We start from the raw sequence: 16,652 nt of genomic DNA, 5'->3' as shown, positions 1-16,652 counted from the left end.
AGAGCTTACATATGCTCAATTTTTCCTACGTTCTATTAATATTTTGGAAATAAACAAGGAATCACCTTTTATTCAGTGCGTAGGATTTTTTCTTTCCCAAATCTCCTTATACGAATAAAATACGAAATGATACTTAAAACAAATTTACATAATTAAAATAATTTAAAACTCAATGTATTCCTCACTATTGACACACGGACAGTCCAACACCCCAGGATCACAGCGGAGAACCCCACACCAACCCCAGAAATATTAAACCCGCCATGCAACCTTTAGTGAAGGAAGACATTTTGTCATAAATGCAAAATTACAATATGAATAAAATGCTATTAAAATAAGATGAAAGTACAATAAAACCATGCAATTAAAATTCCTCACTTGAATATCAATAAATTACTATTAAAACAAGATGAGACAAAATAATTAAGATTCCACCCTTAAGCGGACTAAGACTGACTATTGTCATGTTCACAAGAATGAAACTAATGAAACAGGGATATGTCAGGAATCTTATAAATAGGGGATTAGTCTTTGGTATGCATACATTCGAAAGTCCATGAATCAGATATGAGAAATGGTCGACGAACGTTGATAGAGTTTTTTTGTATTTTCATTTCTAAAGTCTCAGCAATCAATAACTTTGTATAATTATGTTGAATACTTGAAATTTTGGCTTCATTAAACAGGAATGTATGGTTTTCATTTATTGCATGGAATGCTAGTTCCGATGCGTTTGCACATGATGCATGAACTGATGCTTCATGTTGCCTTAAAATACATCTGGTGGATACAATGTAAGGCGAATCACAATCCTTGTAAGAAATGTGGTAGACAAGGTTATGTGTTAGTCTTGAAGTTGATAATACCATGTGATATTTAAGTGTGGCATATAATTTATGGACCGGTTTTGCTACTATTTGCATTTCAGTACCTCTGAAGAGGTTGATAATTTGTCCGTACCAGTGTTCAACATATCGCATTGAAATAATATTTTTTACTAATCCTGTCATTATGTCTGTTATTGATTATTTTATCTTCTGCTTCTAATTTAATGCTGTTCATAGAGGTAATCGGGTATCCTCTATTTAACAACCTATTCGTCAGTTCTTCTATTTCTATCTGTAAGGCACGTTGTTTGGAAGAATATTTGAATGCATTTAAGAACTGGTTTAGAATGTTTGACCTTTTATATGAGTATGGGTGATAGCTACTATAGTGTAAGAACATCCCCGTATTTGTGGGCTTACGATAAATACTGAAATTAATATTTCCACCCTCCCTCTTAAGTGTAAAGTTTAGAAAATTTATAAACTTTGTTTCTTCTTGTTCTGTTTCCAGAGTAAATTTTAACCTAATGTGCATATTATTAAAAGTTTGTAAAACTTCATTAAGTGTCATTATCCGTTATAATGAGGATGTCATTGAGGTATCTACCATAAAATGTGATTTTTGGTAAAAACTGTATTAGATATATATTTTCCAATCTATCTAAATACAGCTCTGATATTAGGCCGCTCAAGTTTAAACCCATAGGCAAACCGAAAATCTAAATTATTTTAAATCATTTCGTATTTTATTCGTATAAGGAGATTTGGGAAAGAAGAAATCCTATGCACTGAATAAAAGGTAATTCCTTGTTTATTTCCAAAAAATGTATGAGTATGTATAAATATTACAATAAATAATAAACCATCATTTATACACCATTTTAATAATCCTAAAAAAGTGGAAAGCTAAAAAAAATTTGGTCCAAGTGTACCTCACAGACATTTTATTTAACAAAGTTGCCCACCCCTGGTCTAGAATAATCTTTCTCCTCATATTTTTTTTAATAGTGGATTTTGAGTTGGTTGTTGTACTGTTATTGAGAGTCATGTATGAAGTAAATATGCACTAAATCTCTGTCAACTTGTTATATATATATACCAATGGCAGAAAAACAATCCCAAAACTTATAATGCCTGGAATAAGAGTTGAGCAATGCTGTCAAAAAGGTCAAAGAATTAATTTCTTTAGTGAATTTTGATGTATTAAAATAATCTGAAATGTATGTACTTTATTTATTTTTTTCTTTGTTAATAAAATGATCTTATATTATACAGAATGTTTCATTATTACTTTAAAAAATATATTAGAAAATAACAATAAAATGCATTTACTGTCAATATAAAATTTTTAAAGAATAGGAGTGGAGCTCACATTCTGAAAATATTCTGTAGTTGCTGATGGAGAGTTAAACCCTTATCCTGCAAGTAGGCTGCTAGTTGAGCCAACATCATGGCTGCTCCAACGCCATCTTTGTCTAACACTGTTGTTCCACACATGTATCCTGTGGAAAATTACACATGGGAGGAAATTCAGAAATGAACTCCCTAATAAAATATTTATTTTCCTAACATGGATATCTCAATTTCATTCTTGTGTAAGAATTAAAAATATTCAAAAGAAAATTTAAAAAAAAATAATAAAAAAAATATTGCAAAACTACTGTGCAAGTTTATGTCATCAAGAAAATTATAATACTTTTGAATACTTATATATTTTGATGTATTGGTGGCACTGGAGAATTCATTATCATTAAACATGTAAAGAGTTGTTTTTGTTGGTCAGTAATGCACTTGGGTAGGAAAATTCTCTAAGCAAGATGGAGTGCACTACTGAAGAGAATATTTTTTGTATGAAAAGATTTTATCAAAAACCTTTTCACAAAACTGGCAGTTTTGTTATTAAAATGCAGTGTGACTTTCAAGTGAAATACAGTTGCAGAAAAAGTTGAGAAAGAGCAACAATTTCAAGGTTAGTAAAGAAGTCTGAACAATCTGGTTCTGTAATAGATAACAAGTACACTTGTCCTGGTTGATACAGGACTGGATAGTCTTGGCCACCATACTTACCAGATGCTTGTGATTATTTTCTATGAGGATTCCTGAAGGACATCTATAAGAATAATCCAGACTGTTGAAAAGAAAGGTGAAATCACAGCTGCTGTGGAGGGCATTTCTGATGAGTAATAAATAATAGAGCCATTCTGCTATTATACTTCAAACTAAGTCTGTGAATGGAATTGGATACATATTATGTTTTTGTTTGAATAAAAAATAAACTTTAGTCTTATGCGTTTAATGACACCAAACTCACCAATTCTAGTACAATACATCAAAAATATAAGCAATGAAAACTGCTATTTTTTTTCTTGATGATCCTGTATATATAAAATATTAATACTGAAAATGAAGTTTAAAGAAAATTCACAAAATCAAACCTATCCAACAAACATCTTTAACAAGAAAAACAAAACCATTCAGTACTTCCAGCCAGCTTTTATAAGACATACTTGCCATATTTACAAACATTCAGTCTTACCAATGAGAACTTTTGACATCATACATTAATTTTAAAAATCTGACCTTGCAAACTTATCTAACTCAGAAAATTGCAACCAGTACCTTACCTTTTGAGAGTAAAAGCATAAGCAGTGAGACACAAGGCTAGAGCAGACTTGAGTACTAATGTGTTACAAAGTTAAAGGTCATTACTTGTGGTAACTTTTCATTTAACTCTATTTATTTTATTATTTTTTTTTTAACCCAGTAACCAAGTAACTTGATGAGTTGGATGAATTTTTGTAAAAGTAATAGATTTCACATTCAGTTAATTCAGAAATAATAACTTGCATTTTTGAAATTTTTATCTTAAGAAAAAATAAATTAAACCAAAACTTGTTAAAAAAAATTCATTACAAGAGGCTTAAGTTGAATTTCTTCTTGGAATATGAATATTTTAAGTGGGGGTAGATCCTATAAAATCTGCAAAGAGATTACTCAAATCCCATACGTAACTTGTGCTTAACTATTGAAATGGTTTTATATAACAACTTGTTAACTTGTATCCAGCTGCTATTACCCACTCAAAACCATATAAACTTGTGTTTTTTTTTTTTTTTTGGTAAAAGTTAATTATTTTTGTCTTTTTTCATATTGTGAGTTCTAATATGACATAAAAAGCTATTGACACTTTTTCATAACAGCCTGGCAAGATAATTCAATCCTATATAAAATTAACCCCGAAACTTTGGAAACTTTAATGAGAAGGATATAAAATAATGTTAAATATTTATAATTCCAAGAAAAAAAACTTCAGTTAATTTTAACAGTTTCCCTCTAAGGAACAACGATGCTTTATCATTAATTCTAAACATTGTGCATTTGGAAAATTTTATATACACAAAAGAAAATAATATTGTGATATCTTGACACATGTATTGCCTTATCTATCATAGTTTAATACATATTAGTATAATAAACTTTGGCTAAACTGTAGTCACACTGTGATATAATGCTGTACTATATATAGAAAATAAAGTGCATGTATACATTAACTAGAGTGCATCAACCAGTATCTTCCTTGCATCATTTGCCCATTGTAATACTAACCATACTGTAAGAAAGATGCAAAAATACTTTACTGGTACGTATCATCTCATTATATCATCACACATATGGAATAAAAACTGCTTCTGATTTATGATCTGACAATTGAGAAACTATGTTTCAGGGATGCATGAAGTTTGTAATTATCAAGAGATTATTATAATTACTTTGAAATGTAACAGCTATACAAACATCAATCTGTTTAAAAGAATATGCATGCATACTATGATAATGTTGCAGTGGAGAACAAAAAAAAAAAAAAAAAAAACCCACCTTTCATATGTATTATGCAAAAAAATACTTTTGGAAGAAATTCATACAGCTGACCTCTCAAGACAGCCTGTTAATAGAAATTGCATTTGAAACCATTTAAAAGTCATTACAATTTATCAATAATTATCTTCTATGCTGTAGTTTTATTTCATTACGTGGTCAGGTTTACTGATCAGGTATGAAGAGTTGTCAGGGCAGTGATACTATATAACAAATATCATTACACTGCTTTACAGTGTATCTGGGATTTGAGTAAAAGTATGTGGCAGTTATTTATGCATGTTTACTGATCACTAAACTGAAGTCCGTTTGTTTCTATCAAGTAAAGATTTTTCACAATTCATTAACAAAATATTACCTAGGTATTATACGCAAATGCGTACGTAACTATAGTTTCTGCAATGGTTTACAAGTTTTATACCCCTATATTCGTAATCAGTATCAAATATTTGCCTCAAATACAACAGATTATGCATGTTAAACCCATAATTACACACACACACTGCAAGGTAGTCGACCTTGACCCAGGAAGGTAGATGACCCCCCCACCCTGCTGTTCCCGCCCATCTGTGATTCCCAGAATTTTATTTTCCGAGTAGAGTCTGGGAGACTCCTGTGTGTAGTTACGGGTTAAATTTGTCTGAGTATGCACTTGTTTGTTTGTACAGTCCACTCAACAACAGAGCCTATATAAATGGCACATCCCTTATGCAGTCAAAGTACTCCTGTAAAAACCGTCGTGAGCGCTCATTGTGTGTTAGTTTTCTTTTTAGTATGGCAACCAGAAAGTGTATAAACAGTCCCAACATATTTTGTTACATATGTGGTTGTTTTGTTCCTGTAAAGCAGAGGCAAAATATTACTGATTTTGTAAAAAAATCGTATTATGCATACTTTGACATAAAACTAGGCGATCAGGATAAATCATGGGTACTGCATAAAGTATGCCATACATGCGTCGAACATCTTAGAAAATGGAGTCAAGGAAAAAAGGTGTGCTTGCCATTTGCTATTCCTATGGTGTGGCGTGAGCCAGTAAGCCATGCCGAATGTTACTTTTATGTATGTGATGTTAAAGGTTACAATTCAAAAAATAAAAAGGACATCAAATATCCAGATCTACAGTCAGCCATAAGACTGGTTCCACATGGACCTGATCTGCCCATAAAACCTCCACCAGAAACTTTGGAGTCCATATCTTCTTCCACCGAAGCAGAAGCTAAAGAGGGTAGTGAAGAGGAATGTTATCAACCAGAAAATATTTTAACGCCACAGCAATTCACGCAAGTCGAACTGAACGATTTAGTAAGGGACTTAAGTCTACCAAAGTATGCTGCTGAAATTCTTAAATCCAGACTTCAAGTGAAGAACTTACTTGCTCCAGGTACATAATTTTCCTGGTACAGAAATCGTGAAAGGGAGTTTATACACTATTTTTCCCAAGAAGGTTCTCTCGTATATTGCAGTGATATCGCTGGTTTAATAAGTGCCTTAGGGGCTCCATCATATGTTCCTAGTGAATGGAGACTATTTATAGACTCTTCTAAGACTAGTATAATGGAGATAAGTACACATCTGTACCAGTTGCTCATTCAATCTATTTAAAAGAAACTTATGACAATCTAAAGTTGCTTCTGGAGAAAGTTAAATATCAAGATCACAAATGGCAACTATGTGGAGACTTAAAAGTGCTATGTATGTTGTTGGGGCAACAGGATGGGTACACTAAAATGCCATGCTTTATTTATGAACGTGACAGCAGAGCTAAAGCACTGCATTGGACAAAGAAGCAATGGCCTCGGAGGCATAATCTTACACTGGGTCAAAAAATATTGTGCACAAAAGTTTGGTGAAGCCAGATAAAATACTTTTACCTCCACTGCATATCAAGTTAGGCATAATGAAGCAATTTGTTAAAGCATTTAATAAGGATGGCAACTGCTATAAGTACCTTTTCATTAAATTTCCCAGTTTATTTGACAAAAAACTTAAGGAGGGCATCTTCATTGGTCCCCAAATTAGAAAATTGGTTTTAGACTATCAGTTTGAAACTACTATGACTGACGTTGAAAGGGAAGCCTGGATTGCTTTTAAGAGTGTAATGGAAAACTTTCTAGGAAATCATAAATCACAGGATTATGAGAAAATTGTTCAAATTATGCTCAAAATTATGCTTCACAATTTAGGTTGCAATATGAGCATCAAAATTCACTTTTTGCATGCCCATCTTGATTTTTCCCACAAAAATCTTGCACAGATGAGTGAAGAACAAGGGAAGAGATTCCATCAGGACAAAGGAAATGGAACAGAGGTACCAGAGAAGGTGGAATACAAGCATGATGGCCGACTACTGCTGGTGTTTAAAAAGAGAGAAACCTAGCACTGTACATAAAAGAAAAACGATTAAACGTTATTTTCAAAGAGATGAAGGTCTGATTAATGAAAGTTTCAGAATTTTGATTAATAATTGTTAGTATTTACGTATTTTTTTATATATGAAAATGTAATCCTATCAGTTTGTCATTACTAAATACAATAAAGTTATGTACTTTTGTAAAAAACAATATTTTTTTATTTCTTAAATTGTGATGTATCTGGATGTGATAGAAAAAAATCTAACTCATATTTGAAATCACAGCAACATATTTCGGCAGTAGGACTTACTGAAATTCAAACCCCAGTGAACAAACTTAAATTTGTAAACTAGCATTATTAATGCTTCCTATTAGGGAGGTAATATTTATTTGAGATGCAATACCAAAGACAGCTTGAAACGAAATCTCTGCAATTCTGGGAGATCAATGTTCTAAGCGGCAATCAAAAAATTCTGAGACAAATTAACACTCTACCAGGCATGGGATCTAAGAGAATACAAGGCTTTTTTCTTGATATTATGAAAAATTATTTCATAATTTTTTCAAGAGCAAAAAATTATTAAAAGGAATGTTCAAAGCAGTCGATAAAATTTATTTTACCCTGAAGAACCATTCTTTTTACCCATTCCTTCTAATAACTGATCCACTTCTTTAAGTGGATCAGATTAGAAGTTATTATTAGTACCACACCTATAATGGTCACATTGGTTTCTTAGAAATCTTTTGTACCTGGTTAAGGGTTAAATTAAAAATACAAAACACTGTTAGAGTGAGCTTCTGTTATTATTGTTATTCCTTTTTAAGGTAACAGCAACTAGTTCAACACTTTTGTATTATCTCTTCACCCATTTTCTAAATATTTCAGAAGCTAGTGTTTGGAAAACAATTTAAAATAACTTGAGTGATATTTATTAGCTCAGTATTCAATGGTAATTTTTTTGTAGTTCATCTTTGAGATTATGAAATAGATAACAGTCACAACAAGGGAGATATGAACTATCGAACGATAGAGAACTATTCTGATGTTTAACTAACAGTAACTCCTCAATGGTTGAGTTAGCTCTGTGTGTGTGTGTGTGTGTGTGTGTGTGTGTGTGTGCGCGCGCGCACACACACACACACACACACATGCACACATATACAGTCAGGCCTTGAATAACGAGAGTTCAATTAATGCATTTTTCAGTTACTGATATTTGAAAAAATTATACCACTTTTCACTTTACACGATGCAAATTTCCAATTAACGATTTTTTTTTTTTGTGTGTGATATTTGAAAAAGATTTGAATTGCACGTTAAGCTTACCGCGTGTCGGATGGGCAATAAACAAATGTTTGCCCGCTGTCCGCCTCAGTGTGTTCCATCAACCATTGGAAGCAGACGTGTTACTTGTTTGTCTCCCACTAATTAAGTCACGTGCAGACGTGCATTTAAAAATTCTAATTTTTAAATGAGCCAGATGAAAATGTTACCGTAATGGAGATAACGGCAAAAACTAGATGAAATATTTTGATGAGATATTTATTTCGACAGGGCCTAGAGAAGTTTGTTGTCAGTTATCAGAAATTGATTGATGAAAAAAAGAAAGCCAAAACTTTTTAAATATTTCTGTAACAAATAGTTTCTTCACTGTGTATTTTATGCAATAAACATTTAATTCTATAATTATTTTCATTATCTTTTACATGGTATACATTTAAAAAGTAATTTAAAGATATTTTTAAAATTCTTTATGGACATTCCTGAAGGTCACAAACCAATTATAATTTTTCCTATTAATTATTATATTCAATTAATGTGTTTCTGTTTTGCACGATGCCCTTGCGGGACGAATAATCACATTAATCGAGGCCAGCCTGTAATATGTTATGATGCAGTAGCCATCCAGACATTTTCATATTGGGTCTTTTCTAGCCTACTTTACAATTCTATTTCTTTAGTAATATTATCCAGATGCAGTACATTTTTCCATAGTAAAATTGTAAATAATTCCTTTCATATACAGAATGGTGATGTTCACAGGCTTGCAAGCAAACTTCATGGAGCATGCCTTCTTTGGAGATGTGTTGTGTGAACTTGATTTGATTCTATAACATAGTGAAATCCATCTTCAGTGATTATTCTGTTCAAAAAAATCATTCTAATGATGGCAATAGGTGTTTTTGAGACAAACACCTGCCTTTGTTTAGGAGTAAGGAGCTGAGGTAACCAACAGGAACAAACAAGTGATTCCTAAATATGGTTTCAAAATGATCACATCATATAGAGCAGGAGTGGGCAACCTTTTTAAATGGCAGGCCAAATAAAATGTCTGTAAGGTACACATGGGAAAATTTTTTTTAGCTTTCCATGTTTTTAAGATTATTAAAATGGTGTTTAATGAAAAAATTGTCATAAACAGTTATGTTATTTATTGTAATATTTATACATATTCATACATTTAATTAATTTTATTAATAAGAAAACGAAATACAAATTTAAGATGAAATTACAAAAATACAGTTATAGTATACAATTATAAAAAAAATTAAATTAGATTTATTATAATTTCAAAGATTTTATAAACCCTTCATAATTTTGGATTTTCAATTATGAATTGCCATAGGTTTCAATAAATACCCTCATAAAAATAAAATGGTAAATCCTCTCCAAATTATTTACTTTTATCAGCCAATTATTCATTGACAATTTGCCGTTGAAACGCACGATATGCTTACACTACAATCACATTCTGCAGAGCCAAGAGTCTGGAAACCACTAGTGACTGTATGCAAGTCTATGCCCGATTACTAGTGTTGCCAGAAGCTATGCTTGCTTACCATTTGGTAACACTGCTGCTTACTTTACTTGTGATATATGGCACAAATTCAAATGTTCTCATTAGACGTTGTGCAATCAAAATGTTAAAAACAATTTAATAACAGCAAATATAATAAAAATTACAATAAACAATTTCATGATATATATTCTTTGGCAGGCTGTTTATATTATATATATATATTTAAAATGACTGTGGGCCAGATTACGCACTTTTGCAGGCCAGAGGTTGCCCACTCCTGGTGTAGAAAATCATAATAAATTATGATAGTTTGTGAACTGTCATAACCTATACCCAATGGCTTTTCTGACTGTAATTAATCTGTCCAAGCAGATGCTGAACTAACACTCACATCATTTACTCTTCTTGATTGACATTCTCAGGACAGAGTCATGTTTTGTAATGGTTCTTTCATCTTTGAATCACTTATGTCACCTAATACAATGGATCTCAGTGCAGCAGATTCCCCATTGGCTTTTATTTTTTATTTTTATTTTTTTATGAATGTTATCCTTTTTAAAGTTTTCAAAAATTATTGCAGAGCTGTAGGGCCTTAAAAAACAGATGTTAAGGAAGAATAGCTGATGAATAGTTTGCATCAATAATCCGTGTAGAGAGCTTTGTCTCAATTTCATTTAATATTTATTTTATATTATAACCAAGATATTTTAAAGTCAATGATTATTATTTTAGATTTTTTTTTCCCCTTTTCTAAACATAAAAGGGAAAAATATCTAAAATCAAGAAATGCGTGAAGCAAAATGTAGACAGCCTATAAGAAAAATACATTGGGCATTTATTATAATAAATATGGGATTTACAAAAATTGGCACTGTTGGTGCAATGTTGTATCCTAATTTAAACTTTCATATTATGTTATACTGACTTTTTGTTTACACAGAGTTTTATACTTAACTACAAGTGGCAAGTCATACAAAATAACACTGAACGGGCTAGCTGGGTGGGTAAAGTGCCTGCCTGGCAACCCAAAGGTCGCGGGTTCGAATCCCGCCTCGGGCTTGGATCAAAGTACTGCAAAAACCTTGGGAGGTGCATTATGGCCACAGAAGGCGATGCGCCAACAACTACAAAAAAAAAAAAACTAAGGATGAAACTTAAAAATTATAAGAACCAAATGCCATTTTGGCCTTCAGTATTGTGAAAAGGAGAGACTTACTTGTTCTCTCAAATGCCCGGTAAATGCTATAGTTTTAATGCTCAGAACAAAATGGACTTCACACTATTTTTAAACAAAAGTAACCTAACATTTATTAAAAGATGATAGATTGTTATAACAGTGTGCTTCAAGATTTAATAGTCTCATCACAGCACGCACTGTATCATCAGGGTGTGTAAAGTTGTCATCCATCAATGGAATCCTCTTATAAACAAAGCTATCTTGAATTTATGCAGCAGCCTCATCTGATTCTTCCTGATTCTGATGCAAAAAACTAAGCAGCATTATGATTCAGCACTTCAGACAGTGTCCACTTGGAACACTATATATGTGTGTGTGCATTTTCTCCCCCCCCCCCAGATTAAAAACAAAGTTTAATCAGTTTTTCATCTTTGTTTTTTATTTTTAGCAGTACTTGCAGGACTATAGTACAAAAATGTAATATGTAAACATATTTTTTTATTGTAGTCTTATTGTGCTTGCTTATGATTTTGTGAATTTTTAACTTTTATTTACTGATGGTAGTAGTAGGCCTATACAGTAAACTGTGCTGCAAATTAAAAACAACACATTTTGCAATAGGGATGAACCTAAAATTTCAATAATCTATTTAAAAAAAAAAAAAAAGTTACAAAAGCTCTAAGTTTGCTAAGTTATATAAATGTACGTAATACAGTTTCATTGTATGGATGTACTAGTATTTAATTAAAATGCTAAAACAAGTTAATGAAACGAAAATTACATTCAAAACAGTTATTAAAGTTAGACAAATTTTAAGCTTTTCTTTTGTACATAATCATAAAATAAAAAATTTAACTTTCACAATGTCATACCGATTGCTTCCTCAAATGCAAAGAGTACTGTTTTTCCTTGTTTTTGTAGTTCATTGGCCTTGTTTCCCATCCATTTAAAGCCTGTTAAGGTCTCCTAAATCGGGGAAAAAAAAAACATTTTTTTTTGATTTTGTTCATATAGAACATTTCACTGGGATCAATGAAATCAAGTAAAATTGGGGATCATAATGTTAAGTTCACTATGCAAACAAAATTTTCCTCATCATTTCTGAAATGAATAACATTGTAAGAGGGGTGTGGCTAAGTAGGTATATTTATTACTACTAATCTATATCCTTTCATTTAGTTAAACGAAATATGAGAAACTAAATTTATCTCGTGTTTCTCAACATTTCAAAAAATAATTTGGCCTCGTTTATATAGTATTTTTTAATCTCTTTATTTGTTACATACAACAGTTGTTGATAGGATGACAACTCAATTATACAATAATGTTCTAATTTTTGGCATAATTTTCAGCATGTCTTCCCAAAAAAGTTTTGGGGATGCAGATTCCCACATTTTTCATGTAAGACTAATCTTTTTAAAATTAAATAAACGAAATTAAATCACACAATTTTCTTATATTTTAGCAAGTATTATTAAAATTATTGTAATAAATAGCAACCCTAATACATTTTGTATCCAAAATTTGCTAGAGGTGTGAGACCATTGCCCGACATGGCCACGCCCGGCACATTCCATATGTAATGTATTTATTTTAAAGACTAAATGCACAAGGCATAATGTTATGGGTCGAAATTAACTATATAATATCTGTGTAAATACACCATAGTTTACCCATAAATTTAACTACATAAGTAGTGCAACAGCATCGTTTAATTTTATCTCATATTGTGGCTACCTTCACAACCGAGATGGCATGTCTGTATTATCAGACATGCCATCCTGCCCACCCACCGAAGAGCGAGCCAACTAGCTCTGAAACACGTCTGGGTGGTGGTACCCACTGAGAATAAATAACAGTAGTCTCCTCTACTATAGAAGCGTTATTTATTCGAAGTAGTGCAATACCTGGTATCTCGATACTGTTACACTACTTACGTAGTTAAATTTATGGGTAAGCTATGGTGTATTTACACCGATATTATATAGTAACGTATTTTTGTATTTTATAGTTGAAGAAGAGATCTTCAGTCTTGAAAGCTTATATTTATTTATCTCATTTTATTTTATACCTTTTGTACTTATTAGTTATAATAAACCTTAGATACCACTTTTCTGGTTGAACCATATACATATTTTGGGTTATCCATATATACCGCGTTGGCTTTGTATTAGCAACAGCTACCTAATACCTCGTGGGGTTATTTGTTATTTGGTTTTTAGGATCATTAGCAACTAAGGCCATGTTGCTCCGGGGATATGCAGTGGTCATTCTCTGACTTTTCTGCATCCTCCGTAGCCAGGCGGGCAGGAGCAGCAGTGCGTAGCACATGCTTCTTGATTAGACTGGGGTTCGAGCCTGTGACCACCAAATATGGAGGATGCGGAAAAGTCAGGGAATGACCACTGCATATCCCCGGAGCAATATGGCCTTAGTTGCTAATGCTCCTAAAAACCAAATAATAACAACAACAACAACAACCACCTCGTGGGGTCATCACCTTTTTCCCATAATATAGTCTGTACATGCTTCTGCATGGATTCCACAAGGTATTGTAGGGCGTTCAGTGGTAGTGTAATCCATGCACTGCATAATATATTCAGTAATACTCGCACATTGTCAGGTGGATGGTCACAGTATTGAATGTCCCTTTCCAGTAGGTCCTAAATGTGCTCACAATTGGGTTGAGATTGGCTAAATGGGAGGATGGAGAATTCACTGTCACATTCCTGAAACAAGTTAGCAACCTTCCAGGCATGTTTTGTTGCCTTGCTGATAGACTCTAGAGTAGTCCGGATACACTGCCACATGAAAGGATGTACTTGGTTAGTGAAGACAGAAAGGCAAGTGTTCCCATCGAGCCAATGATTAGTGATGACCAGAGAGGAGCCAGGGTATGACATGAAAACAGTCCCCAAACCATAAACACCACCACCACCACCACCACCTTGGCTGCTGAACACGAACAGCACATTCAGCACTATTCGTGTTCAGGAGAAAGCACGAGGCCATGGCCTTGTGTTGCTTTCTCCAAATATGGATATGCCCACCATCATGATAGAATTGACGGATCTCTACATCAGTGATCCAGTGTTAATGCTTACATGCCTGTGTAAGGCACTGCTTCTTGTCTCACATTGAGCATGGGTATCTGTGATGACCATCGTCTGCCATGGCCTATATAAGCTAACATCTAGCACATATTGGATTGCCTTCAAAGTAGTCTTCTTAATATGCTATATACCCATTCTAACCCTTACGCAACTTCTGGAAGTTGCATAACGGTTAGAAAGAAGGAACTGCTTGGGGAAGTATTTCCTTCTTTTGGAATTGCTAATAGTCATATGCTGAATAATTTCCTCAGAATGGGGAACAGATGAGTAATGGAGTTTCACACCAAGAAATTTTTGAATATGAAGTGCTGATTGTGCAGGATCATTATCATGATACAAGTACCAATTCCTTGAAGTCCATTTTTCAAGCTGTTTTCTCTGAACATTACATAATAGTTGAAGAATTGTTTTTGTAGTATTCCTATTTCAGTGTCTGGCCATGTAGGTCATATTTGTAATGAACAATGTAATTAGCATTAGTAGAGGCATATGATTCAAGAAAGCAAGCTTACACAGCATAAGCCAAAAAAAAAAAAACAAACAAACAAAAAAAAAAACACTTCCACTTCAACCCTCCATTCGTTCGAAATACCTATCCAGCTGAGCCTTAAATTTATTTAGGCTATCAACTTCCACAACAAGGGATGGAAGTCTGTTCCACCAACCAACTACTCGCTGGCTAAAGGCAAATTTCCGCACATCTATCCTACATCTGTCTTTCCTCAATCAGAATTTATGCCCTCTCAGGCGATTATTCTGAGCAAGAGGAAGTATCCCATCGGCACTGAACACTGCTCAAACCATTCAAGGCTTTATAGACCTCTATCAGATCACCTCACTAGTGTCTAGTCTCCAGACACTGTAATTTGCAGAACTTAGGCCTTTCTTCATAAGGGCAACCCTTTGTTCCATTCACTAATCTTATTGCCCTTCTCTGTACTCATTCCAGCAACTCTACATCCTTCTTGAAATGAGGCCTCCAGACCTCTATACAGAACTCCAGGTGTGGCCTCACCATTGCCTTCTACAAGGGAATAATCACTTCCTTATCCCTGCTAGAAAAATTCCTGTATATCATTGACAAAACACCATGAACTACTCTTGCAGCTCTTCTGCACTGCTAAGAGAACTTCATATCTGCCTGCACAATTACCCCCAGGTCCTTTTCATTCTCTACCACTGTCAGCGTAGTACCACAGAGTCGATATGTTGCACTGGGGTTGCTGTTTCCCCATATGTAGTACTTTACATTTGTCAATGTTAAACTTCATTTGCCACCTCTCAGCCCATCTGCCCAACCTTTCCAGATCCTGTTGCAGCAGCAGCAGCATAGTGTTATTAGTGTCCTTAACAACCCTGCCAACCTTTGTATTGTCTGCAAACTTGGACATTAAGCTTGATATACCATCATCAACATTATTTATAAATACAGAAAACAATAATGGATCCAACATGTTGGGTCCATCGTGGACTAATGTTATTAGTGGAGTCCCTAAGGGACTCCACTAATAACATTAGTCCACGATGAGCAGTGTCCATGGATTACCACTCTCTGTCTTCTCCCCCTCAACCACCCCTTTATCCATAGCAGCAATTTACCTCCAATGCCACACTGCTACAATTTGTGCAGCAGTCTTCCATGTGCAACAGTATCAAAAGCCTTTCTAAGATCCGAGTATATATATTCTCTGCATCCAGTTCTTTTGTGACTGCATCATAGTATCCAATCAAATTGGTCAGGCAAGACTTTCCCCTAACAAAACCATGCTATGTCTGAGCTATAACTGAAGTCTTGTCTAGATGATCCTGCAGTGCTTCTTTAACCAGTGCCTCCATTAATTTTCCTGGAACAGAAGTTAAACTCACAGTTATTGTGAGTTTAACTTCTAGTTAGAGGTTGACACAAGTAATTATAGAACTGTGAGTTTCACTCACAGGTCTATAATTACTTGTGTCAATCTTTGATCCTCCTTTGTGAATTGGGGTCACATTTGCATATCTTCAATCTATGGGTACGTCCCCTGAGTCCAAGGAAGCTCTCATAATTATGGCTAGAGGTTTGCTTACTTCCTTTGCTGCATCCTTTAATATAACTGGATAGATCCCACACACCCCAGGTGCCTTTCTTGTGTTTATCTTCAACAATTTCTCCTATACTTTACTCTCAGTTATTACAAGATTATCTAGCTTACTGCCAGAGTTGAATACACCTCTGGCATTCCCCTCGCTGAATAACTCCTCATGTGTGAATGTCGATGCAAAATATCCATTTAGTTTGTTAGCTACCTGAGCAGGATCATCAACAGATGAACCATCGATATCAAGTGGACCAATCTGATTCATCCCCTTCCTTCTAGAGTTTATATAAGTAAAGACCTCTTTGCTGTTTTTCTTTGCATCCTTTGCCAAAGATTTCTTGTAATCTGCCTTCACATCATAGGCTTCTGTGTCACATGTTAATTTATATGTATCCCATGCATTTTTTTTCTCTGGCATATGTCTCA

At 33.8% G+C, this 16,652-nt stretch overlaps 1 protein-coding gene across 1 annotated transcript in view; it reads right to left on the bottom strand.

The window, feature by feature from the left end:
- Positions 1 to 16,652, bottom strand: part of Pgm2a (phosphoglucomutase 2) — a 184,905-nt gene that overhangs the window by 65,173 nt on the left and 103,080 nt on the right. Inside the window, exons 11-12 of the mRNA XM_090390365.1 lie at positions 11,908 to 12,001; positions 2,200 to 2,329 (exon numbers count right to left, since the gene is read on the bottom strand). Of these exons, the coding sequence (XP_090246491.1) occupies positions 2,200 to 2,329; positions 11,908 to 12,001 (224 nt within the window). The remainder of the gene's footprint in view (positions 1 to 2,199; positions 2,330 to 11,907; positions 12,002 to 16,652) is intronic.

The sequence above is a fragment of the Mastigoproctus giganteus genome, chromosome 2, assembly GCF_048544385.1.
Source record: "Mastigoproctus giganteus isolate SK-2022 chromosome 2, ASM4854438v1, whole genome shotgun sequence".
Lineage (NCBI taxonomy): Eukaryota > Metazoa > Arthropoda > Arachnida > Uropygi > Thelyphonidae > Mastigoproctus > Mastigoproctus giganteus.
This window is presented reverse-complemented; position numbering and strand designations above follow the sequence as displayed.